Raw genomic sequence first — 25781 nt, forward strand, 5'->3', positions numbered from 1 at the left:
GTTCTTACCTAGGTTGGGTGACCCGTCTGCTGGCACGTGCGTTCGAGAGCTGGGACTTGGACAGCATGGTTTTGGCATTCCTAGTCGTGCGGCAGGCTGCGCTGGAGGGCCCAGCTGTCTTCCCATCCTACGCTACCTGGTTCCAGGTGAGCTGCCTGCACTCCCGCCTGGCCCCCGGGGTCCAGCATGGCCCACGTTTGCAGCTGTGGTTGACTCTGCTGAGACTGCATGGCTTCCCACCTCTTTGTGAGTGCAGTCTGGTAGGACGGTGAAAACCAACACGGCTGCTTTTGTGCACGCTGGGCTGCTCTGTGGTGGTTCTCACGTGCATGGGGATGGGGTGGGGGGTGCCCTTCTCTCTGCTTACTTCCCACCAGGTGCAGGTGTTTGCCGGGGTTTGCTCCTTCCAGACTGCTGAGCCCATCTGGGTGCATTTGGATCTGGGATTACAAGGCCTATTCTTTGTAGAAGCTTGGGTGGCAGAGCTATTGTCTCCTTGCTGGACTCTGTGCCCGGCTTGCCTGTTGGGTTGGTGGGCGTGGTTCGTTCTTTCACTGAATGAAGCTCCCTCCTGCCCAGTGTGTCGGCCAGCTCCACACAGTGGACCAGGGGCTTCTGCATGTGGCTCCGCAGCTGTGTCCACCATCCTGGCACTGAGGATCGCCCTGGGGCCTAGGCAGTGCTCTGATGGCAGGCCCAGTGGTGTCGACTGTGTGTCGTGCATGCTCACTCTGGTGACTGTATGTCTGCTGTCTGTCTGACCATCCTTTGTCAGAAGAACTAGGGGTGTGATCTGGAGGAGGAGCTGCTGCAGGCCTTGCAGTGTGGTGGGTGGGCCTCATGTGGGGTGGGTGCTGCTCTTTGCTGGCTCATCCAGACTGCTCAGGGCCAACTCTTCAGAACCTCCCTCCCCCAGGCGCACCCAGTTCTCTAAGGGTCCTCTTCACTTTCCTGCTGTGACCTGGGGCTTTGCCAAAGGCCCACCTGCCGTGGCTACCTCCCCTGCAGGGCTGTCGTCCACTCAGCTGAGCGTGTGGTTAGAGTGGAATGAGTGTGTCTTCGAGGACAGGGCTCTCGTGGGCAGTTGACAAATCCTGTCTCTAAGGTTCACAGAAAGGCACCATATTTACCATTTTCCACAGGAATGTATCCTTTATAAATTTTTAAAATGTTTTTAAATTTAAATTTTTTATTTATTTTTGGCTGCACCAAGTCTTCCTTGTTGCACAGGCTGCAGCAAGCGGGGCTACTCTCTAGTTGTGAGAGTCGAACAAACACCTGACCTGGTGGGAAGTAAGCAGAGAGAAGGGCACCCCCCACCCCATCCCCATGCACGTGAGAACCACCACAGAGCAGCCCAGCGTGCACAAAAGCAGCCGTGTTGGTTTTCGCCGTCCTGCCAGACTGCACTCATGAGGAGGTGGGAAGCCACGCGGTCTGGGCAGAGTCAGGGTTTTGTTGTGGAGCATGGGCTCTAGAGTGGGGGCTCAGGAGTTGTGCACTGACTTACTTGCTCCTCGGTATGTGGAATCTTCCTGAACCAGGGATGGAACCCATGTCCCCTGTATTTGCAGGCAAATTCTTAACCACTGGGCCATCACGAAGTCCTACAGGACTGTATTTTTTACTTTTTAAATTCTCAGTCCGTCTGTTTAGCTAGGGCACAGCCATGGCATCCTGGAGACGAACAAGCTAAAATGACATTGCTTCCCTCTTCCCGCTGTTGCTGAGGCTGGGACGTAGTCATGGCCACTGCATGGCAGGTCCTCCTGTCGCCCCACCTCATTCCCGGCTCCTCCCCAGGCCACTTTCGGCAGCACTAGGGGCATCCACAGCTGCAGCAAGAAGGCGCTGGTCTTCCTCTTCAAGTTCCTGTCTGACCTCGTGCCCTTCGAGGTCCCCCGGTACCTGCAGGTGAGAGGCCAGCAGGACCTTCTGCTCAGTCCCCGGTCCTGGGGTTCCCCCAGGACACTGCAGCAGGGAGCAGTCACAGCAGGGACGCCACCCTGGGGTGTCAGGGTGTACCCAAGGGAGCCAGGTTTCTTCTGGTAAATGCCCAGAAACCAGCGTGTGTGGTCCTGGGAGCTGGTCCGTGAGCAGGGCCGTCTGCGTGCCTACACACCACAGACGGTGAGGCAGGCAAGCGTCCTGGGCCCTGTGCTTGGTGTTCAAAATGATCTATTTGTATACTGACAAAGAAGCTGGGGGAAAAAAAAAAAAAAGAAGCTGGGGGAGTACACCCCCGAGGCCATGACTGTTATTCCTGGGGTGTAAGACTGGATGCTCAGTTCATGTTGTCACCAAAAGCATCCTGCTGTGCACTTGCTTGTGATGAGATGACTATCCCCAGCACTCACTTTCGTGGGTAAGGCACTTGGAAAATGAACATCATCTTCCTATTTAATTAAATGTATATTTCATTTCAAAGAGTACACACGAAGTAACGCACATAGAGGGAGTGAGCACATGCCCTCCTGAGTCCTGTCCCCCCACCCCCCACTGCCTCCCTCCCATGTGGGGCCTGGGAGCCAGCTCTGTGACAGGACCCTTCCTGCCCTCGCCTGGCCCAGGGCCCTGTCTGCTGCATGTCCTCTGGTCTGTGGCTGATGCTGGGACTCTTCTGTGGTCAGTGTGAGTGACTGCCCCAGAAAGTCGGGGCAGCTGAGGAGCTGATGGACGCCCCCACCCTCTGCCCACAGGTGCACATTCTCCACCCACCCCTGGTCCCTGGCAAGTATCGTACCCTCCTCACCGATTATGTGGTGCTGGCCAAGACGCGCCTGGCCGACCTCAAAGTGAGTCCCAGCTCCTCTTCTCTGTCCGTGGAGCCCAGCGCCCCCAGGGGTCCTCACCGACACCCACCTCTCTGCAGATTTCTATAGAGAACATGGGGCTCTATGAAGACCTGTCTTCTGCTGGAGATGTCACACAGGTAACGTGCCCATGCTCCTCTCTGCGTGGCCTCCTTCCTGGACTCTGCACGTCAGAGCCTCTGCCGTCGGGGCACCCGCATGTGCGGCGGCCAGGCAAGCCGTCCTCTGGTGTCTGTTCGCAGCAGCAGCAGGGGCCCCACGGCCAGTAACGTTTCTTCTTGGGGTCCCCTTCACGTGGTTTCATGGACAAAGTGGTCTGTAGATCAGCTGGGGAAGGGCAAGGTTGTGTTTTTCTCAGAATTATAGAAAAAAGTGTTAACTCTGTTCGTGTAGACACATGTCAGGTGGGTGTATGGGCTGTGTATACTTTCTTAAGACACTCTAACCTCAAAGTTATGAGTCTATGAAGAACTTTTGGAGGTGCTGGACTGTCAGATTAAAGCTTTAAAATATGTAAAGCAGTTTTCCATTTAAGATTTATTGCTGTTTACAAGTTGCCATTTCATAATATTTTTAAATGTCAAATATCAGGTCTCTGCATCTTCCCACCTGAAAATTTTGCATTGGGATCTTTGTTGCTCTAGAAGGGAAGCAGAAAGAGGGTGGAGGGACAGACCCACGGGGGCCGGCAGGGCAGCTCTCCAACATGGTGAGCTCACTGAGGCTGGGGGCAGCAGTCGATCCCTCCTAGCAGTTTGCTGGCACAGGGGCTTGTCCACATGCCCTGCTCTCTCGTGCTTCTCACCTGACCACAAAACCGTGGCCCTGCTCTGCTCCTGCCTTTTCTTTAAGTCTTCTGTTCATTTCCATCCAGCCCCAGAGCCAAGCATCCCAGGATGTTGAGAAGGCACTCTCGGTGTTTGAACACACAGGGAAGGTTCCCGTTGCCATCCTAGAGGCCAGGTAGGGTCACACACCGGGAGGGCTATTGGGCAGGCCCCAGCGAAGCTCTGTGGCCATGATGGGTGGGCCCTTTAGGAAAGCTGTTCAGAGGGATCAGAACAGGCCCGCCCTTAAGCCACAATGATTTTTCTTGTTCATGCTTCAGCAGTGACTGTGTGAGGCCAGTGCAGGGAGTTGAATAGCAAAATTTTGTAGAATTTGCTGTGACCCCAAAGCATGAATTCTGGCTGCTCCCAGCATGGGGTAGCTTTCTTAAGGCTTTGCCCCTGAGGGATGTGCATGGCCTCCAGCTCCCACGGTCAACCTCCTGATCATGGATGAGCCCAGATTCCAGAATGCCCTGACTCTCCAGCCACAGGTGGTCACCAGCACAGAATTCTGTTTGTGCAAAGGGCCCCTAAACAGTGAGAAAGAAGACTTGAAAACATGATGCTGACCTTCAGGGACGGCCCCAGATGTGGATGGCACTGCCCTGCTGCAGGTCCTCTGCCAGGGGCCGCCCTGAGCCTGCCCTTCTCCATTGCAGCATATTCCGGAGGTCCTATTACCTGTCCCACTTCCTCCCTGCGCTGCTCACACCACGAGTGGTCAGTACACGTATCCGTGACCCTGGGGCCGGGTTGGCAGAGACTGGGGTTCCTCTCGGCATCTCACAGAGTCTGTCTTTCTTCATAGCTCCCGAGAGCCCCTGATTCCCGCGAGGCTCTTATCGAGTCCCTGAGGAGGTATGTGTGGCCAGTGCGGCTGGGGGCTAGCAGCACAGAGACCTGTGTGGTGTCACACGTATGCTCTATTTATCTATAAAGTTGCCTTAAAATTAGTTGCTTAAAATGTTAAAAAGAAAATTTCTTTGATTCTGAATATCACAACTTCAAAAATACCATATGATGTCCCTTGTACGTAGAATCTAAAACATGGCCCAAATGAAACAGAAACAGGCTCACAAACAGAGAGAACAGACTTGTTGCTGGGAGGGGATCAAGGTGTAGAAGGGGAGGCATGGATCCGCAGATGTACACTGTTACATAAAGGATGGATAAACAGCAAGATCCTACTATATAGCACAGGTAACTATTCAATATCCTGTGATAAATCAGAATAGAGAAGAATATGAAAAAGAACGTATCGATATATATAACTGGGTCATGTTGCTGTACAGCAGAAATTAACACGACATTGTAATTCAACTATATGTCAAAATTTTTAAAAAACAAGTTAGACTAAAGAATCAGATATTTCTATGAAGTTTAAGACAGAGAGCCATGCCACCCATCCTGCCACTTCACTTTCTTTCTGGAAGCAAGCATTTTCATCTCTTACCTGATTTTTTTATATTTTGCCCCAAATCTCCAAATAACTTTATTTCCGTACTTACCACTTTTTCTGGTTTAGTTTTCTGTCCTCCACCAACAAACATAGCTATCCTTCCTGTAATAGTTTTTAAAACCTCAGTATTTAGTGCTTCTTTTTAAGACTATCCAGACACTGTTCAGAGTTGTTCCTTTTGTTTTCTCTGGAGTTCATAATCATCTTTGTTTTATCGTAGTTTTCCTTGTACATATTTATATGCTTCCCTGCAAACTCAGCTGGGTGTCTAACTGTTCTCTTGTTCAGAATCGTTGAGTATCCCTGCAGTTATATTGTAGGGAAATCTCTTCTAGGCCTTCTAACCTGCTCCATTGCTACTTACTAGCTGTTTATGCCTTTAAGACGGCTGTCACCCTTGCGTCTCCCTTCAGCATCACCTTGTGCTGTCCTCTGCCATGGCTTGTGCTGGCTTCTCTTTTCTATATCAAGATCCTCCTCTTTCTTGGTTTACTCCTTTGTGTTGGTGGAAAGCGTCCTATTGAAGCTTCTCACAAAAGGATGGATGGGAGGTAAATTTTTGACACTTTTTTTAGCCCGTCATTTGATAGGTAGTTTGGCTGGGTATAGAAATCTAAGTTGGAAATTATTTTCCCTCAAATTTTTGCATCACTTCCTTGACTTCTAATGTCCAGTGTTGCTGCTGAGATGTTAGAAACTTAAAATTTCTGACTCTTTGCATGGGATCTGTGTTCTTTCTGGAGGCCTGTAGTGTCTTTGTTCCCTGTGTTCTGAAGTTTTATAGCAGTGCATTTCACTGTAGATCTGATTTCATTTCTGGTGAAATGATGTAGCAAGGTGTAGAAGGGGAGGCATGGACTGGAGCAAGGTGTAGAAGCTTGCAGAAGCCCCATGTGGTGGGGCTTTTAATCTGGAAGTTCATATTCTTCAGTACTGAGGAATTTTCTTGGATATTTAAAACCCTTTTTTAAAATTTTATGAAAAATTTAAGACAGAAAAGCAGAATAGAATCTGTCACCCAGATTTAATAGTTATCAATAAATGACCAATCTTGTTTCATCTGTAGCCTTCAAATTCATTTACCCACTCAGTATTCTGGATGGTTTTGAAGCCAGTCCCAGACTCTGATTATTTTATCTTGGTTCATGTCATTGAAAGTTTCCTCTGTGTCTTTTTCCTTCTTGGAACTTCTCTTTTTTAGGTGTTATATTTCCTGAAGTGTCTTCTGACTTTTTCCTCTTTTGTCATATTTTGCATATCTGTTTCATTTTGTTTTCCCTCTCCTTTCTGGGAGATTTCTTAAAGTTTATCTGTAGGTACTTTTACTGAGTGTTTCATTTCTGCCATCAGATATTTCTTTGTACAGCAGTCCATTCCTTTTTTAATACAATCTGTTTTTGACTGTGCTGGGTCTTTGTTACTGTGTGAGGTTTTCTCTAGTTGCAGCAAGCAAGGGCCACTCTAGCTGTGGTGCACAGGATTCTCATTGTGGTGGCTTCTCTTGTGGAGCATGGGCTCTACGGCACACACTCACCAGTTGTGAAGCACTGGCTGTTCCATGGCATGTGGGATTTTCCTGGACTAGTGATCAAACCCTTGTCTCCTGCATTGACAGGCAGATTCTTTACCACTGAGCCTCCAGGGAAACCCCCAGCAATCCATTCTTGTTTCATAGATGCAGTGCTATGTCTTGTCTCTCTGAAGATGTTAATGAAAGCAATGACTCACAGTTTCTTTTCTGTGGATTTCTCTGTTTCCTTGAGTTTGCTCTTTTTAATTGCACTGGTTTCTGACTTTGGGCTAAAGGCTGTACTGACCCCAGGGCAGAAGGCGGTGCCCCTCAGCTCCTAGTCTCCAGCCCCTGTGCACAGTCATACTCTAGACCGCAGCAGGTCTCTCTCTGTTCTGCTTGAGTCTTGTCATCACAGTTTGCAGCACAGTGTGTGTGGAGGGGAGTGTCCTGCAGACCATGCTGCTGTCATGTGTCTCATAACTGGGCCACTTGTGACTTCCACTCCTCTGAAGGTGACTCCGTGGCTCTTGTCTTTGGACTCGTCCTTGTGCCATGAGGGCATGCCACCTGGGTCCATGCCCTGTAGCTGCCCTGCATCATCACTGGACTTATATTTTGAGTGTCGTAAACATTAATTGGGTGTTTTTCTTAGCATTTCTCATTAAAAGTAATTAACTTCACCTTTAAAATGTGAGAATTACCAAAACTTGACTGAGAGAAGTGAAAATCATTTCTAATCTCTCTGCCCAACAAAAACCATTGGCAGACGTTTATGTAGCATGTATTATTCAGTAGAGTCACGTGGCGTGGTGTTGTATAATCTGTTTATGTGTCGTATAGTTTACTGTATTGCATATTTGTGTTTTCTGATAGTTTCTGGAATTGTAACCTTGAGAATCAATTTAAATTGCAATGGACTATTTTACTGTTTGCTTCTGACCCAGAGCGGATAAAATTCCCCCAGCCCTGTACTCCGCCTACCGCCAAGCCTGCTCCACTGCCGGACAGAAGCAGCCAGAAGGTGTGGTCCTCATTTGTGCCCATCTCCGCTTCCCGAATCACGAGACGTTGTCGGTGGAGCCGTAGTCCCTCTGGTCTGGTCATGTCATGCTTGGTCTGGTCAGAGTTGTGGCTTCAGAGACTGACTGGCTCAGCCCCAGGATGGTTGTGACACCCGGAGGGCTGCCTGTGATATCAACCCTCTCAGGTCTCAGCTGGGAAGTACCTGCCGTACACTTCCTGAAGGAAGTGGTACCAAGTCCACTTGACTGTCATCTTTGTGTGCCCCACTGAGGTTGTAACGTGGTTTCTGTTGCCCATCTGATTCGAGCTTTACATTTAGGTGACCAGCCAGGCTGAGGTCATGGTGTTGGTTCTGCACCGTGTCCTACTGGGGGTCTGCCTCAGCTCTTTGTGATGTTGGTGGGGATCTTGCTGCTTCTAGGGGACAATGATGTAGACCTGGGCCAAGAATGCATCAGACCTGGAGCAGCCGGGGACACTGTCCCTACCCCACCCCCCAGGAGCAAGGTGCCATCTGCACAGGGCCTGGTCTATCAGTGTTGAGATGGTGCTGCTGTTTGCTGGTCAAAGCCTCTGCTGCCTGCTGGCCAGTTAGGCTGACTGACTGCCTGCAACTCTGTTCTCTGATTCTGTCTGGCAGAACACTCTCACAGAGTCTGCCACAGGTTCTGATGGCCAAGGGGACCCACACCTGTTTGGACCCGTATCAGAACATCTCATTGATGAGGTGCCAAGGGGCTGGAGGGCTGTGTCCACAGCCAAGAGCAGCCTTGCCTCTCTTCCTGATCTCTGGTCCTGCTTTTGGAAAAGGGCTTCTAGAACCTTTTAAATGTATGTTGAGGACTGGTAATTCCCTCTAACATTTCATCTTAACATCCTATGGTAAAAAACAGTATCACAATGTTACTTAAAAGTTTAAGAAACATCATCATCAGTTTGACCATCATCTGTCCATAATTCATACCCCCAGCCCAGCCTCCCTCCACAAGCGTTTGGTCTTTTTTATTACGTATGTGCATTTTACACTTGCGGTGATGATGTGCATAGAACCGTGGTTTTTTCCTAAACTTCCATGTACTTGCTGTCTAGCCCAATTGTGAAAATCACCTCCTGCCTCTCAGATGCAGCCCAGGGAGGGAAGGTGGAGCCCAGCTGTGCAGAGGAGCCACTGGACCTGCTCATGGCTGCCCTGCAGGAGCTCAGGGCCTCTATGATGGACCCCACCCAGCATGACGGTGAGGAGGGGGCTGCAGGCAGGACTGTCCACAGTGGGTGTTTGTGGGTGGGAAGGCATGTCCCGTGCGCTCAAGTTCATGGCTGGTCCCTGAGCCACAGTGGTCATTGCGTTCCCTGAGCTCAGCATCTGTCACAAAGCCTGACCATGGCCTGGTGGGTGTGGAGGACGCAGCCTTGTTTCTGACATGCAGGCTGTCCCAAGCCTTGGCAGAAGGTGAACTTTCTCTCCTTGGCACTGGTGGGATAGGTGATGTAGAGGAGAAAGCCGTGTGCTGGGCTGGGTATGGCTTTGTTTCTGACCTCCACTGCCCGGCACCTCCAGCCCTCAGCACTGGATCTCTGCTCCTGGGCTGTCTCCTCTGGGGGACCTGGAGAACCAGTCTGTGCAGTTCAGAGCACGCAGTGGCCACAAAATAAAGTGCTCAGTTCCAGTAGTTTTAGACTTTGTTATGCTAAATGCAGAAACTAATATAAATAAGCCATGTTTTTAACTGCACAGGTCCATTCAGTATATGCAGATTATTTTCAGTAAATATACTTAATTTTTCAGAGGTAAATGACAATTTGAAAAAACTTGCAGATAAACCATGTAGCCTAGAGATATCAAAAAAATTAGGTATGTTGTGAATGCATATAATGTATGTACGTTCACGTCTGACCTGCAGAGAACATGGAAGCCTGTGAGGAGTTAAAATTGAGGGTCAGAAGTGACACATGGTTTTCACAGTCCCAGCCTTGTGTGGTTAGCTCTACTGCAGCTGTGGTCACCCTGCGGGCCCAGGACATCCCCTTGTGGCCAGCATGGCCCTTCCTAACACTGCCCCTGCAGCCTGTGGTCCTGGGGGACACCAAGGCTGGGCCGAGGGGCTGCAGCAGGTGTCAGCGCCTGCAGAGGTGGCAGGCGATGCAAGTGGAGGGTGGTGTAGACACAGTGGGGGCAGGGACGCCCCTGCTCATGGCAGTCCCTCCCTCGTAGAGCTATCAGCTCAGGTGGCCATGGTCTCCGAGAGGCTCCACTCTGTCCTGGGCCTCAGCGAGGATGTCAGCAGTGACGAGGCGGCCCCGGTGCAGCTCAGCATCCAGGCCCCCAAGCTGCAGCCGCTGGAGCAGAGGGTGAGTGTGGGAGACCATGTGTGAGTGAGTTGAGGGTTTGGTATTGTCTGTGTGCAGACTCTGCATTTGGGACGAAGGTGTGGGCAGGTCTGCCGACCCTGTTCTCCACTGACACATCCCATCATGACCCCGGGGGACCTTCCTAGGGTCTGGGGGTTCCTATGACCTGGGAGTGGCAGCCTTCTCTCTGGGCAGCAGCCTGTTTCGTAGTCTCGTGAGCTTAGCCCTGATCCTGTGTCTCCGGGGTGTAAATGCTCTGACAAGACCTTTCCTCTCAGGTGGTGGACCTCCTGCTGACGTCTTTTTGTCAGAACCTCATGGCAGCCTCCAGTGTCACCCCACCGGACAGGTAGAGGCTGGGTGGTCCCAGCAGGTGGTTGGAGCTGCCCCGAGGGTGGCCTGGTGCTCCTGATGAGAGGCCATCGGTCTTGGTCCAGCTCTGGGCCCTGGGCCACCCCCGATGTCCTGCTGCACTGGGGGAGGGCGGGGAGGGCTGGGGGCTGATGTACTACAGGCACGTGGGCAAGGCAGCCTCGCAGCAGGTGAGCCTGCTGTCTGGGGAGTGACTTGGCTCTTTCTGGGTCTGCGGTGCCTGCCTGCTCATCCATGGGCTCTGGAAGGGCTGGGAGGGCTGGGACTGCCACTGCCCTGTTCTCTATGGCTGTCCCCATAGGCAGGGCCCCTGGGCCACCCACTTCGTGAGGGCCCTGTGTGGACACGGTTCCTGCCAGCCGTGCTCACCAGGCTCTGCCAGCTGCTCCATCACCAGGTAGGGCTGCCATTCCCTCCAGCTGGGAGTGGGTCCCCCACCCGGCCCCCCAGCACCGAACACCTTTTCTCTCTTAGGGCCCAAGCCTGAGTGCCTCACACGTGCTGGGCTTGGCTGCGCTGGCTGTTCACCTGGGTGAGTCCAGGTCTGAGCTCCCCAAGGTGCACGTGGGTCCTCCAGCCCCTGCCAGGGGCCTGCCCATCCCTGAGTTCATTGACAGCCTCCTGCCCTGCACGGCCCAGCAGGCCTCGGCCCTGTGTCTGAAGTAAGTACACCTTGTCAGTAGCAACATGTGTTCCTCAGACAGCACAGCACAGACAACACGTGTTCCATACTATGCTGGTCCACACCTCCCGAAAGGAACCTTGTCTGGATGTATCTGGGCGCATGCTGGTATCTCTGGTTAGGACAGTGAAGTCATCCTGCCTTGCTCCCTGCCTTTGGAGACACTGGCTCTGGGCTGCAGGTGTCCTTCTCTAGGCTGGGTGGCCAGCAGCTGGGTGGACCTGTCCCTCAGGTTCAGTTCTGGGGTCTCCCTGTGGCGAGCAGCTTTCTCTGGGGGACTCTTCTGCACGCATGGCTGTCCCGTCACTGCACACAAAGTGCCAGAACCTCTCCCAGGACCCAGCCGTTGCAGGGAGCCCAGCACCAGGCTTGGCAGGTGTGAGAGATGGCTGGGGTGAGAGTGGCCACCCCATGGCAGAGACCTGGGGCTTTCTGCAGCTGCTGACGTGAACAGACTGAAGTCAGGACAGAAGCCAGACTCTGGTGGGAGGGATGTTGGCAGGGGCAGGGTCTTGGCTTGCGGACTTAGCTGACGTCAGCAGACAGGGAGAGCCAAGCACAGGAGCAGCTCTCACTAATGAGGCCCCCGGGAATCAGGCCCTGTCCTCACTACCCAGACTCCCTGCTGGCCTCTAGCCTCTGCCCGACTCGTCTGAGCCACCATGGGTGGGCAGAGCTGAGGCTGCAACTGGACCCACTTCTCCCTGGCTTGGAGGTCCTTATAGGCAGGAACGGCAAACAATGTGTGGTCATGCTCATGAACCTCACGGAGCACGCCCTCCCCAACACGCTGGGGAAGCAAGCCCTTACGTGGAGTGCTTGCGTGTTTACATTTTCCAAGATGCATTACTAGGGGGTGGGGTGGGGGTGCTGGATGCCCTTGGTTCACTTCATGTGACTCATGCTGACTTCCACCCTGTATTTTGTGTGGATCCTGTTTCTGTGTTATAATTTCCGTTTTCTATTTTCAGATTTTCTACAGCAGCAATTTCTTATTCCTTGTGTAAGTTTTCCCAGTCACATGAGCTTCTGCACAGCTGTCTGTCTCCTGGCCTTATAAAAAAGGTGAGTCTTCTGGGTTCCTTTCTCGGCCGAGTTCCTGTTTTCTACGGGTCTCTGGCCCGAGGCTGTGTGGCCTCCATCTCGTGCTCAGCACCGCCTTGGTCTGTGGCGGGCTCTCTCCTGGGAGCCACCGCCTTCTGCCTTTTCTCACTGGCTGAGTTAAGAGAAGAGGGTGTAAGGTGAACCACAGATGTCCCTCCCGTTTATAAAATTGGCTCAGTAGTCATAAGTAGCGTCTTCCCAGGTAAAGAGGCACCCTATACTTCCTCTAAAGATAGCCCTGGAGACTGCGTGTTGGGATTCTGTGTCAAGGGTGGCAGGGCTGTCCGTTCCAGCGGGAGCCGGGGTTGCGGCACGTGCAGAGTTCCAGGGAGCCTGTCCCCTGGGCAGTGAGCCTGCTTCTCAGTTCCAGGCTCGGTGTTGGACTCCTGGGCCCTGCTGGGAGCTGCCTTGTCAGGAGCAGCCTGGGGGCTGGTACCACAGTTTCACAGTGTGGGATTGGGGCAGGTCAGGGGGAGTGGCTTCCCAGAAGAGGAAGCCCACCTCAGGTCCCAAGCTGCCATGGTCCTCTTGTGCTGCCTGTGACTCCGGCAGCACAGGGCAGGGGTTTCTGTCTCCTAAGGAAAGACAGGTGGCTTGTCCATCACCTGGGAGCATCTCACACAGACCCCAGTGCCAGCAAGCCTCAGGGGACGGCTGAGCACGGCTGCAGGACACAGCGGCCTCACATGTGCAGTCAGAGCTGCTGCCCCCTGAAGTGCCATCTGAAGAGCAGGGGCTCCCCACTGCCAGCCGAGCATGGCCAGCCTCACAGCACACACGCCACTGGCTTTTTTCAGTTCCAGTTCATCATGTTCAGATGGTTCCCAGAAGCTCGAGACCCCCCGTCTCAGGAGGACCCGGCCAGCCTACCCTGGAGGCCCCTGTGCCTGCCCTCCGTGGACTGGCGGAGAGCCGCGCTCTGCCTGTGGAAGCAAAGAGCCCTGAAGGAACTGCTCAAGCAGGAGGGGCTCCAGGTACGTCCTGCAGTCCCCTCCCTGGGACACCTGCTACACGCAGTGTGAGGTTTTGAGGTTGGTCTCTGTGGACATGTGAGCTGCCCCAGAATTTAAAGACAGGGCGAGTGCTGTGCAACTGCTGGAAGCTTCATGTTATATGCCCAATTCGGTGAGCTGAAACGAGTTATGCAGATGCCACGATCTGTCCAGAGCCAGGCAGCAATGTGGAGGATGCAGTTGAAGACCAGTTTGAAAAGTTTCAGTTAGCTTCACTTTCAGGGTTAAATGACTGGTTCTTGGGGCTTCATGCCAAGCTCCCTGTCTAACACTGGGAAGTGGCGAGAGGGTCTGAGACACAGGAGACCTCCAGCTGCCATGAGAGCCACATTCACAGCCCGCCCTGTGGCTCCTGTGCACCGTCCTTGGCATGGTGGTCACTTGAGCTTTTTCTCTCAGTTGACTTATAGAGACTGGTTACAACTGGAAATAGAAATTCAGCCTGAAGTTGATTCTCTTTCAGATACAGAAAGGTAAGTGCTTAAAGGATCTGCCCTTTGAAACGTTACACTGTTTTGTGTCATGATATCCTCAATTTAATGTTCAGCTTAACATACAGTCTGTTATAGTATAGTCTGTGAATATAATTTTATTCATTCTATTATTCAAGGAATACTTCCTGAGCTCCTGTGGTTTGGCAGATACTTCTAGAATGTTCTGGGAGCTAGGGATGTAGCGTGAACAAAACAGACGGGGCTCCCCGCCTGCGCTTCTGCCCCATTGGCCCTGAGTGGGCACTCCTACTGAGGGACTGCAGCCCGGAGGCAGGCAGGGAGATACAGCAGGGCTGTGGGAGCAGGTGCTGCCGGGTGAGGAACAAAGAGTCTAAACCCCAGAGGGCCATGGTCAGGGAGCCACAAAGATCTCAGCTGGTGTCAGCCAAGGAGGGGGAGGGTGGGCATGGCTTCACCAATTGCTGGCTTTAAGGCGTGGCAACAGGAGTGAGCAAATTGGGGTCTGAGCCCTGTGGGTCCCGGGGCCCCTGTGGGTCTCGGGGCGGGTGAACGAGATGGCTGAGCCATAAGGTATGCTGTTTGGGGCTCAGGTGTGTGCTGAGGGGCTTCGCAGCAGGGGTGGCTGTCCTCAGGCCGCCATCTGTGGTGTGGTCAGAGACGTTCCCGCACATGGAGATGCTGTGACGTGGTGTCAGATTCTGGTGGAACAAGTAGGCTTAGGGATGACGGCAAACAGGAGTGGGAGTGACGACAATGCCTCTGCAGCTCGGAGGGTGGGGGTGAAGGGGCTGGTGGGGCGCTCCCACCTATCAGCTTTGTGCCCGGCTTGCTTCCTGAGCACTTCCTTCCTATGCTCATGGGCCCGGGGCCTCCCTCCTCTCCAGCGTCCTGGTGTGCAGCTCCAGAGTACGCCTTCTTAGCTCTCCCTCAGGCCACTGTGCTGTCAGTGAGGAGTCAGGTTGGGGCCTCCTTTCTTACTCCTCACTGCAGTGCCCCCTTCCTCTTGTGGTCGTGGCCGAGGCCCTGCTCGGGTTCTGGTCTCCCTGTGGGGGCAGACTGCAGCACTGGTGGTTGCCAGTGCTGTGGTCTTAGCACTGTGGAGCCTGGTCCACATCTGGATGCTCTGCTGCTGGACCAGCCAGTACAGACGCCCCCTCTGCCCCCAGCTCAACAGCCGTGCACCTGCAGTCCCCAACCCCTCCAGCTGAGGCGGCCTCCCTAGGCACAGACACTGGCATTTGCATTGTAGGCAGGACTTCCAGCAGTGGGCCATCCACCAGCACTTCCTCCCCATGCCCTCTGCCACCGGTGGCTGCGATGGAGACCTGGAAGCTGCTTGCACCACCCTGGTCGACGTGCTTATGGACTTCTGCCAAAGGTTAGGAACGTTGGTGCCCAGAGGCATGGGTGTTTTGATTTTGGTAGCTCTAAGAATGTTTTTATTTCTCTCGGTCCACACATTTGGACATATCTGATAACAAGTTTGAATCTTCGCAGTGAAGGCAAGCTTCTGGTATCATCTTTTTCTCTGTGCATCACCTGGTCAGCAAACGTGAGGAGAATAAAAGGTCTAGTAGGTGGTGGGTGCCAGTGTCACCACCCACAGTGCAGGAAGTACCAGTGTGGACTGGCTGCCACGAGAGGCAGGCCTTCCCAGTCCCGTCTGGGCTGTGCAGGCTGTGGGCGTCTGACACGGCCTGTTCAGTCTCATCGTCCTCCTGGTTGGGAACATATGCTGTGTCCAGGTGATATGTGGTGTTATCTTGTTATGGTTTTGATTTACTTTTCCCTGATGGCTCACAGTGTTGACCATTTATTTATCTTTTTTGGACAGATGTCTGATCAGATCCTTTGCCCGTTTACAATTGGGCTATTTGTTTGTTGAGTCTTAAGGGTTCTTTATATAGTCCAGATGCCAGGTCCCCTGAGACACGTGAATCACAGATGCTTTCTCCCATCCCTTAAAGTCATTGGTTCACTCCCTTAATAGAGTACTTTGATTCATATAAGTTTTACATTTTGAAGAAGCCATATTCATCTGTTTTTAGTTTTAGCTTTTGGGCCTTTGATCCATTTTGAGTTACTTTTTTTTCCCCTAAATTTATTTATTTGACTGCATCAAGTCTTAGTTGAGGCACACAGACTTTCCATGAGGCACACAGACTTTCCAGTTACAGCCCACAGGCTCAGTTGTGCCTCGGCATGTGGGATCTTAGTTTCTTGACTAGGCATGGAACCCACATCCCCTGCAAGGCAGATTCTTAACCACCGAACCACCAGGGAAGTCTGTTGAGTAAATTTTTTGTAAGATGTGAGGTAGAGATCCAGCCCCATTCTTTTGGATGTGAATGTCCAATTGCCCTTTTTGCTGAAAAGACTGTTCTTTCCCCATTGAATGGTCTTGTTACTCTTGTCAAAAGTCCACTCACCATATGTGTGAGAGTTTACTTCTGGACTCTCAACTCTGTTCTGCTTATTTTTACATCTATCCCTATGCCAGGACCACACTATTTTGATTACTATAGCTTTGTAATAAGTTTTAAAACTGGAAAATGTGGGAATTCTCTGGCAGTCCAGTGGTTAGGACTCCACGCTTTTACTGCTAAGGGCCTGGGTTCAATCCTTGGGTAACTGCTGCTGCTGCTAAGTCACTTCAGTCATGTATGACTCTGTGCGACCCCATAGACGGCAGCCCACCAGGCTCCCCCATCGCTGGGATTCTCCAGGCAAGAACACTGGAGTGGGTTGCCATTTCCTTCTCCAGTGCGTGAAAGTGAAGTCGCTCAGTTGTGTCCGACTCTTCGTGACCCCATGGACTGCAGCCTACCAGGCTCCTCCGTCCATGGGATTTTCCAGGCAAGAGTACTAGAGTGGGGTGCCATTGCCTTGGGTAACTACGGTCCCACAAACTGCACGGTGCAGCCAAAAAATAAACAAGGAAGTAAAATTGGAAGACATGGGTCCGCTAACTTTGTCCTTCTTTATCAAGATTGTTCTGGAGCCCTTCCAGCTCCATCTGGACTTTTAGGATCAGCTTATCAATTTGTACAAAATGAGCTGGGATTCTGATAATGACTGCACTGTATCTGTATATCAGTTTGGGTCCTTCCATTTGTTTAGGTCATCTTTGATATTTTTCAACAGTGTTTTATAGTTTTCAGTGTGCAAGTCTTGCATCTCCTTGATTAAATTTATTCTGCAGTATTTTTTTTTTTTTAGCACCATTGTAAATGGGATCATTGCTTTAATTTCACTTATTTGCTCAGATGGCTTTTTATTGTTAATTTTTTATGATTTTTCTATGTATAAGGTCTTGTCATCTGTGAATAGAGATGGTTTAACCTTTTCCTTTCCAATCCAAATGACTTTTATGTGCTGATTTATTTGCTGAGTTGTCCTGTCTAGAACTTTACAGTGCAATGCTCACTGGAGGCAGTAGGAACAGACACTTCGTCCTGGTCCTGGTCTTGGGAGAACAGTTTTCAGTCTGTCATCATTGAGTACAATGTGAACTGTGGGTTCTTCATAAATGCCCTTTGCCAGGTTGAGGAAGGTCCCTTTTACTCCTAGTTAGTTTATTTTTTTAGTCATGAGATGGTGTTGAACCTAATGTTTTATCTGTGTGGGTTTTGGTTTTCTATTTTACTCATGTTTATTGCATTAATTGATTTTTGCATATTAAGCCAACGTTGCATTCTTAGGATAAATCCCAGTTGGTTGTGTAATCATTTTGATGTGTCGCTGGAGCTGGTTGCTGGCTTTGTGCTGTTGCTGGGGCACTGTGCGTGCGCTGTGGTCCCTGGGTACTCCCTGGCCCTGTGACTACAGGCCATACTGGAGGCAGAAGAAGAGGTAGCCCAGCACAGATAGGAGACACTAAGGAGGCTTTCAGTGTGTTTTCATTTCAGTTCGAGTCATCATCATCACTCAGAGAATTCTGATTTGGTTCTCAGTGGCTGCAAAGGAAATCGGGACATTTTTTCCAGATTGCAGGTGAGTTAGAAAATGCAAAACTCAGTGTGTCCACTGCATCGAAGCCATGTGCTATCATGATATTTATTGAGTATCCAGTGAGTCCAGATGCCTGTTCTAAGCAGAATGAAAGCCTGAGTCACAGACATGGTCACTCAGACCAGAGACCATGTGTTCTGTGAACTCATGTCACCATGAACGTCAAAGGAACACAAAAATGAAAGATGAAATACAGGAAGCATCTCCAGGCTTTAGGACATTTAAGATTTGAAAACAGGAAGTAAAAATATGGACTTCAGTAGTAACTTGGTTGCTACTCCCATTCTCTGCTCTTTAACTCTGGGTGCTGCGCTAGGAGGTCAGACTCTTGAGAACTGATATAAATAACCCTCCACTTGGCTGAGTATTTAGAGTTTGGAATACAGCCCCTTCTGTTTCCCGGGTCACTTGTCACTGAGGCAGGAACACTGAGAAGGGTGCAGAAGCCCTTCAGGTTCTCATCCTGCAGTGAAAAGTGCCTTTCTGTCAGCATGCTGCTGCCCAGATCTCCTGAGAGTGGGCTCTGGGGTCAGAGGGCAGACCAGGCCTGTCCTTCTCGCCGGCTGTACACTGGGAGTCTGTAACTGTGGACGTGCCGACACAGCTCTGTCTTATGGGATCTGGAATTCCCGCTATCTCTCTTTAAAAGTGCCTGAATTTAGAAAATGTGGAGGATGAAAGGGAGATCCTAACACTCCACACAAAAGGGACGTGTGTCCTCTGTGTCCATCGTAACGGGAAGTGGAAGAAAGTACCTGGGAGGGCGGCCGCGGCAGGAGTCGTGGGGTTAGAGGTCGCGTGTGACAGAACGATAAGGAGACGGGTGCTCTTCATCTGCTGCCGTCTCCAGGAGATGGCTGCTGACCTGGAGCAGGGCCCTGCGCCCCTCGGCCACGCTGCTCCCCACGGACACTTTCTCTTTGGAGTTTTCCGCAGACGCCTCCAGGCCCTGACTCACGGGTGGGACATGGCCAGCCGCCTCCAGAGACAGCGGGAGCTGCTCACCTGCAAACGGTAACACGGTCGTGTCCCAGGGTCTCTCCCCACTTTGGCTTCTCTTCCCTCTAGTTGCGGGTCTCTGGGCTGGCCTCTCCCCGGGAGTCCCCTGGAGAGCAGGGTCTGGGCCCAGGATCCCTTCAGTTCAAAGGCTTCACATCGAATGTGGGCTCAGGGCTCCCCACAGCAGCTTCATCACAACTGAGCTGTGAATTGACATCCTTCCCAGGCTAGTGAGCTCGTTGGTTCGCACACTGCTCCCACCCTGGGTCATCATGAAACTGCATGGCTGCTTTGGGGAAGCACAGTGGTGTCTGTGGACCCAGCAGCACAGGAGCCCAGGCCCTCCAGGGAGGGATGGGCCGCAGACTAGGGCCAGTTCCCAACAGGCTGGGAGGGTGGCTGCTGCTCCAAGCATTGCTCTCGGGGGTGACTGTCCACACCTCTGTCCTCCCAGCACCCTCCTCGGCCTGCCCCCCTCCATGCTGGTCAGCAGCCCCCGTGCGGAGCAGCCGGCCGCCCCCAGCTGCACTGATTTCTTCCACTTGGTCAACTCAGAGTTGGTAGGTGTGGAGCGAGCAAGGTCAGGTGCGGGGCTGGGGGCCATGTGGGCACCGTAGACTAGTTCTGGGGAAAGTTCAGGAGTGCATCTGTGGTGACATGGAGCCAGCAGCCTCGGTATAAGTCCCACCTGCAGCAGGTCACTGAGGATAGGCTGTGGCACTTGGAGCCACAGGGAGTCCTTCACCCTGTTGGACACTGGCGGCAAGGCCAGAGACTGGGGCCAGTGCCCTCTCTGGAACACGACTCCTTCACAGAAGCTTCCCCCGGTTAGCAGTTTGGGCCCCAGAAGTGCTGACCGACCTGCCCGCTTCACCTCTGGGCACAAAAGCCAGACAGTGCCCACACCTGGCTCTTCAGGTTCCAAAGGGTGCCCTCCCTTACTTGTGCACAGTCAGGGACAGGGAGGTGCTGTGCCCACCGCAGGAGGCTTTGTAAAATTGCACCATGTGGTTGGAGGTTGATCTGAGGTTCTGGTCATCTGTGTGGAGCTTATAGGGTAACTGGGGAGCAACAGAAATGAGGTGAGATTTTCTGTTCAAGTTCGTTCTGGAGGCTGTTCCCCCTCAAGCTCTGAGAACGGCCTGTGAAAGCAGCCAGGTGCTGGGGGAGGAGGGACAGCACATGGCCGGCCACCCCCGTCCACCGCCTTCCTTCCTCACCAGCCTCTACTATCTTGCAGAGGAACTTCTCCCATGATGGTGCCCTCACCCACGACATCACCGCCCACTTCTTCAGGGTAATTCCAGTTCCCTCCACCCCTCCCGTGTCACTGCTCAGACCTCTGGCCTGGCCCTTGTGTATACAATGGTTCCCAGGGTCCATGTGCAAACCCAGTGGTGGGCATCTCCTCCCCCAGGGGCTCCTCAACACCTGTGCACGAAGCAGAGACCCATCCCTGGCAGCCGACTTGGCCCTGACCGCCTGCCAGACCCAGTGCCCCCTGCTGCTCACCTCTGCTCTGGTAGGCCTGCCATCTTCTTGCGGGAGCTCCTGGGCCTGGTGAGGTGCCATGAGGGTCAGTGTGGCTGGGGCTGCACGTCCATCTAGGGCTTCCTGGCTGTGTGATCCCAGGCACAGTGGGTGTTAAGTCAGGAGAAGATGGCCGGGAGCAGTGGGGAGAGAACTGGAGTGGGAGGACAGGGTCACAGGAGTCCATCCGTACCAGAGCAAGCGACAGGAGTCGTTCACACTGTGTGCTCTGGGCTGGAGCTGCCGGCTCGGCCCCTGCAGCCCGGCCTCTGCATGGCGTTCCGAAGTTCCTCAGGAGGGGCTCCCTTGTGGGCTTTCTCACCCCTTCTCGTTTTGTCAGGAGGGAGGGCACAGCCCCATTCTTTCAGAGCAGCATGTCCTATGCCGAGCTCCCTGGACAACCGTGCGTCCTCTGAGGATGAGTTGTGTTGGGCCGTAGATGAGACACTGTCCTTGTGGTTAGGAAGCACTAGATGAGCAGAGCCAGGCTTGGGGGGGTGGGTGTCAGCCAGCAGGTGGACGTGTCCTGCCCAGATGGTCAGGGTCACTGAGGTCTCCAAAGAGCCCTGGTGGTGGGGAATGACTGTCGGTGCCTGTTCTCTCCCATGAGCTGTGGTGGTCGAGCCTGGAGCCCGAGCTGCACTGCCGGTGGAGGAGGTGGTCCCAGAGCCCGCTCCCTGCAGAGCTGCGGAAGCTGCAGGAGGCCCACCTCTTCGCTGAGAGGTGAGTATGGGCGCACGCTCTTGTTGACCTGCCCAGCATCTCGGGAGCTGGAGAGGCCTCTGGACAGTCCCTGCAAGGTGCAGTGTTTACCTACCCGTCTCCTCTTACTTCCCAGTGGGTGCCCTCCTAACGGTCACAGAGAAGATCGCTGGCCCTCTCCAGCCTCCTTACATTTTCCTCTGTGACCATTTCCATCCCTCAGGCACCCACAAAGAGTTAGGGATGCCGGAAACCTCAGAAAACAAGGAAAGCCAGTCTGCCCACTGACTCTAATCATATAGAGAGCAGGAGTTTCTTAAATCACTGCACTTATTGTTTTTCACTTTTGTCCGTTTTAACCTGCTGAAGGACCTTGAACATCACAGTGCAATTGGGGCAGGGGTTGTGTGGGAGGCCGGTGTAGATTCTGGGGAATCGGGGGAAGGGGGTCGGGGCAAGGGCTCCAGGCGACCCTGCGTTCCACACCCTCCTGACAAAGCTGAGACCCCCTGCAAGCTGCACCGCTTCCTGTGTCCAGGGCATAGGGCCAGTCTGTGCAGAGCCAGGTTGGGGGCAGGGGTTCCTGTGGTAATACACTCCTCTTGTCTGTGCAGCGTGTCCTCCCCCCTCACACCGTCCCCCGCACCTGGCCCGTCCTGGCTCTGCGCGGCTGCCCTGCACTTTGCGATTCAACGGGCCAGGAAGGAGAGCTTCCGGCAGGAGCTGGGGAAGCTGGATGGCCAAGGAGAGGAGGCAAGGATGAGACCCTCTTCCTTGAGGGTCACCTTCTCTCAGGGTTCATCTAACACACTGTGCTTTTCCAGGACACACAAGTGTTTGGGGTCCTTGTGACTTTATTTGGAAGCAAACCTTCCTGGGTGTACAGGTTTGATAAGACTTACTTTCAGGTTAACTCTCAACTGCTTTTATTTGACCTGTTTATCCTCCCCATAATCCCTAGGAGGGGGCAGTTAGGGCTGGCTGGCACTCATCAAGGTACCTATACCCCATTCAGCTGCTCGCTGAGACCAGGGCTGGATGGAGGAGGGCTGCTCGGAGGGCAGGCTGATGTCCCCACTGGGAGCTGCCATGGTGCACCCAGCTGAACCCGATTCTCTAAAACCCAGAGCTCCCCAGAAGCTCAGGCTGTATACACCTGCCTGACAACAACTGCTGAGCTGTGTGGGGTTTGAGTGATTAGAATTTCAAGTAACAGAGTCCCAGGGAGCATCTGTTCTTAGACTTTTCAGGCTGTTTTTGTTGGAAGGCTTTTAGTGGCTCCGTATCTTCCAGACCACTGTCCCCTGACAGACCCACAGAGATGGGCGCCAAGCAGTAATTGTTTATAACCCATTAAATTCTCTAAAAGCGATTGGAAATTTTATTCCTGCGAAGATTCCCCTAAAGATTTCTAACCTAGGCCTATAAACACTCAATTAGTGAGGAATGTTTTTTACTTATAGTTACTCTCAGGGACAGAATACAGGTAGTCTAATGTTGTAAGCGGATGTGTTTTCATTTGTAGCTGTTCGTTTCCCTGTTTTTCTTTTCCTTGATGGGCCTGCTCTCTTCATATCTGACTCCACAGGTAAGTCAGACCCTCTCCCACATTGGACAGGGTGGCGAGCCCCTGCCCCCAGGGCGCTTGAAACCATGGATCCCCATTTCCCCGCAGACCTCCTAAGTTGGGTCTCTTGAGCAGGGGAGGTGTGGTACCTTTGGGGCAAAAACTTTCTCAGGAGAGAAAACCCCAGGCCATGGGCCTGCCCTGTGGGGTCTCCCTTCAGACCCTGTACCCTGAGGTCTGTGCAGGGCCCCAGGTAGACACCCCCTCCTTGCCCACTGTCACCTTTGACTTCTCCTGTTTTTCTGTGGGTCACAGGCCATTGGTTCCCTGAGGGCTCTGGACATCTGTACGGACATCTTGGGGTGTCTGCGGAGGAGGAGGATTTCCTGGCTGCTGGTCTTTCAGCTGACGGAGGCGGGTGAGAGATCCAGAGGCTGCCAGCCATGTCTGTGCTGGCCCCCAGCCCTCTGGCGGGAGCAGGTCAGACTGCAGCCGACTCAGTCCTCTTCAGAAGGAACTTTCAAATGATTATGCAGGAGCCCTCCTTGGGGCTCACTTTAAAAACTCATTTTTGCAACTTTATGTTCTTGGTTAAGTATGCAGATTCACTTAATAATTTAGTGGAGCCCTGAGGATTTCAGAGACCCAGCCCCTACCCCCTAGTCTGTGGCGTGAGGTTGCCACCTCTGGGTCAGCAGGCACACAACTCCTGGAGACCCTGACACTATGGGAGGACCCCACGCTGCTGACAAGCCTCTTGGTTTTGCAGATGTCCCCCTGGGGCGCACCCTCCTTGGCCTGGCCCCCGACCACCAGGTCAGGCTGCTGCCGGTCGCCTTCTACAGGTAACCCTTAGGGCCTGGAGGTCAGGGGAGAGACAGCAGGGGTCCTTCAAGACGGAGAGGCTGCGCCCCTGCTGCCTGCCACCAGCCCCAGTCAGACGTGTGAGGTCGTCACCTGACACCTGTGTCTGCCTTCAGCCTCCTTCCCTACTTTGACGAGGATGCCCTCCTCACAGAAGATGCCTTCCTGCACGTTGCTCTCAACATGTACCTGAAGCTTGTTGGCCTCTTTGTGGCCGGGGAGACCGGTGCAGTCTGGACTGTGGCCCATGATGGGGAGCTCCCAACTCAGGCAGGTGCAGGGCCAGGCCCCATCTCCAGACAGACCAGGGTGATGCTCCTGGCACAGTTCACAGCTGTGGGCACCCTGACCTTGGCACTGCCCATCTTCTTTCTAGGGTGACCCCATAAGCCTGATAACAAATGCCCGTCTGTTTCTGCTGCAATTGATACCTCGGTGCCCAGAAAGGAGCTTCTTGCACGTGGCAGAGGTAACCCCCAGGTGCTCACCGTGGTGTCTGTGTTTAGGTCCATGTCACCGTGTGACGTGAGGATGCTGGACGCCTTGGGGAAAGCTGGCATCCAGCATCCAGGCCCGGGAGGGACGGGGGCAGAATGGGCCCAGCATGTGGGCTTTGTTGCAGCTGCTGGCTGTGAGTGGAGATTGTGACCCGGAAGTGAGTGCTGCCCTCCTGAGCAGGCGGCAGGCTGTGCTGGACCCCGATCTCTCCCAGGAGCCCCAACTCTTCTGACCCGATCTGCACAGGGCACTGCCCAGTTCCTCGGTAAATAATTTATTACAAGCATGACATGGAGCTCTTGTTGCCCTGAAAAGTGGGTTACAAATCTCAATTGCTTTAGTGGGGAAGAGGAATCAGTTCTCTAAAATCTGCATCTGGCCCAAGTCACTCTGGTTATAGGAGAAGAAACTGCTGGTCCCAGAGCAGAGGCCACAAGACCCCGGAGCCGTAGACTGAACCATCACCACCAGAACGCATAGTGGGGGTACATCAGGGCACCACTCTGCGCACAGGCCGGAACCTCAGTCACCACCCGAGCTCGGGGCAGGCAGGCCCTCAGGTGGGCTCAGCCTTCACCACCTGCCCTGCTGCGGGCCGGGGCGGGGCCTCCGGGGCCTGCGTCAGCGGGTGCACCATGGACATGTGCACGTTGAGGTTGTGTGCCTTCTCAAACCGCCGGCCACACTGGTCACAGGCAAAGTCCAGCTCTGTCTCAGCCTTGTGCTTGGTCATGTGGTACTTCAGGGATGCCCGCTGCCGGCACTGGAACCCGCAGACCTCACACCTATGGGATGGGGGCAGTGAGCCAGGGCGAGGGTGCTGCCAGTGGGAGGGCCACCACCCCCCACTTACTGCAGAGGCTTGGCTCCCGAGTGGCGCATCTGGTGGACCAGGAGGTGCTTCCGCTGCTTGAAGGTCTGTCCACACTCATCGCAGATGTAGTTCCGCACCTCTGGGGACCAGATAGGGAGTGACCACAGGCCCTGACACTGTCCCCTTGGTGCCCAAGCACCTGACTCACAGGTGACACAGCTCTGACCCACGTCACTTGGCTGTAGCATGTTTCCCTAAACCTATTTTCTGGAGCACCAATTCTTAGAGGAAGCCTAATCAGTGCAATTTCACAGATGACTGATTACAGCTACTCCTACTCTAAGGACTGTCCCCACCACAGGGGTACCCACTGTGGCAGTCAGTCTTACAAGAGCTTTTCAACAAAACTTGAACGTCACACCCCCAGCCATGCACCTGGAGCAACACCACATGCTTCTCTCCTACGTCACTGCGCGCCTACCAACATGTGACGCAGCCGCACAGGCAGGCTCCTCCGTGACTAGGAGCAATCGTCCTGAAACTGTGAGGTCTAGACTGTTCTGTGCTGAAAATAAAAACTGCTCGTGGTCACGACTGTGGTCAGACTGAGTTACAACGGCTTGACCCGACACCAGGGAATTACTGTGTCTGGACTAACAGACAAGAACACTCACAGCATGAAATGCTGTGAAACCAAGGCACTGTGAGCCAGCCATTAAGTGGGCAAATCAGAGTGAGGAAGTCAGTCGTTTGTACAAAGATCAACAGAGCAAAGATATCGTTTAGGATGGACTATCTGGACATGGGGGCTGCAGGTCGGGAGAGCTGCCTTCTGGGCAGAACAGCAGTGACGAGCATAGGCACACACGAGTCCAAGGCCGTGGACGCGTGTTCAGAGAGGAGCGGTAGCAACCTCACACGCTGACGGCGGTGATCACGGGCGCCACTTTCCCTGTGCTTTGGGTTACTTTTATAATCTGAAAAGCATATACCATTTTCTTCCAGTGATGATGTAAATGGAGAAGGAAATGGCAACCCACTCCAGTACTCTTGCCTGGAGAATCCCATGGACAAAGGAGCCTGGTGGGCTATAGTCCATGGGGTCGCAAAGAGTCAGACACGACTAAGCAACTGACACACACAATGATGTAAAACAGACCACAATAAACTCACAGGACAGCAC

General features: G+C 53.1%; 2 protein-coding genes across 5 annotated transcripts in view; one reads left to right on the forward strand and one right to left on the reverse strand.

Moving 5' to 3' along the window:
• Positions 1-25780, forward strand: part of FANCA (Fanconi anemia, complementation group A) — a 39322-nt gene extending 13542 nt beyond the window's left edge. The window contains 31 exon segments of the mRNA XM_010843940.1: positions 13-146; positions 1804-1914; positions 2700-2795; positions 2873-2932; positions 3688-3776; positions 4303-4363; positions 4452-4501; positions 7560-7636; positions 8760-8873; positions 9851-9987; positions 10266-10336; positions 10661-10703; positions 10706-10756; positions 10834-11021; positions 12013-12106; positions 12943-13119; positions 13558-13631; positions 14863-14991; positions 17522-17606; positions 18475-18638; positions 19078-19183; positions 19864-19920; positions 20041-20145; positions 20764-20876; positions 21470-21608; positions 22381-22443; positions 22738-22840; positions 23192-23267; positions 23403-23556; positions 23663-23755; positions 23909-25780. Coding sequence (XP_010842242.1) covers positions 13-146; positions 1804-1914; positions 2700-2795; positions 2873-2932; positions 3688-3776; positions 4303-4363; positions 4452-4501; positions 7560-7636; positions 8760-8873; positions 9851-9987; positions 10266-10336; positions 10661-10703; positions 10706-10756; positions 10834-11021; positions 12013-12106; positions 12943-13119; positions 13558-13631; positions 14863-14991; positions 17522-17606; positions 18475-18638; positions 19078-19183; positions 19864-19920; positions 20041-20145; positions 20764-20876; positions 21470-21608; positions 22381-22443; positions 22738-22840; positions 23192-23267; positions 23403-23556; positions 23663-23755; positions 23909-24016 — 3122 coding nt within the window. The 3' untranslated portion in view covers positions 24017-25780.
• ZNF276 (zinc finger protein 276) overlaps positions 24046-25781 on the reverse strand; it is a 28443-nt gene continuing 26707 nt past the window's right edge. For all 4 annotated transcript variants that reach the window (XM_010843939.1, XM_010843938.1, XM_010843936.1 and 1 more), the window contains exons 10-11: positions 24638-24737; positions 24046-24569 (exon numbers count right to left, since the gene is read on the reverse strand). In XM_010843939.1, coding sequence (XP_010842241.1) covers positions 24341-24569; positions 24638-24737 — 329 coding nt within the window. In that variant the 3' untranslated portion in view covers positions 24046-24340. The remainder of the gene's footprint in view (positions 24570-24637; positions 24738-25781) is intronic.

This window comes from Bison bison, unplaced genomic scaffold (genome assembly GCF_000754665.1).
Source record: "Bison bison bison isolate TAMUID 2011002044 unplaced genomic scaffold, Bison_UMD1.0 scf7180017864192, whole genome shotgun sequence".
Lineage (NCBI taxonomy): Eukaryota > Metazoa > Chordata > Mammalia > Artiodactyla > Bovidae > Bison > Bison bison.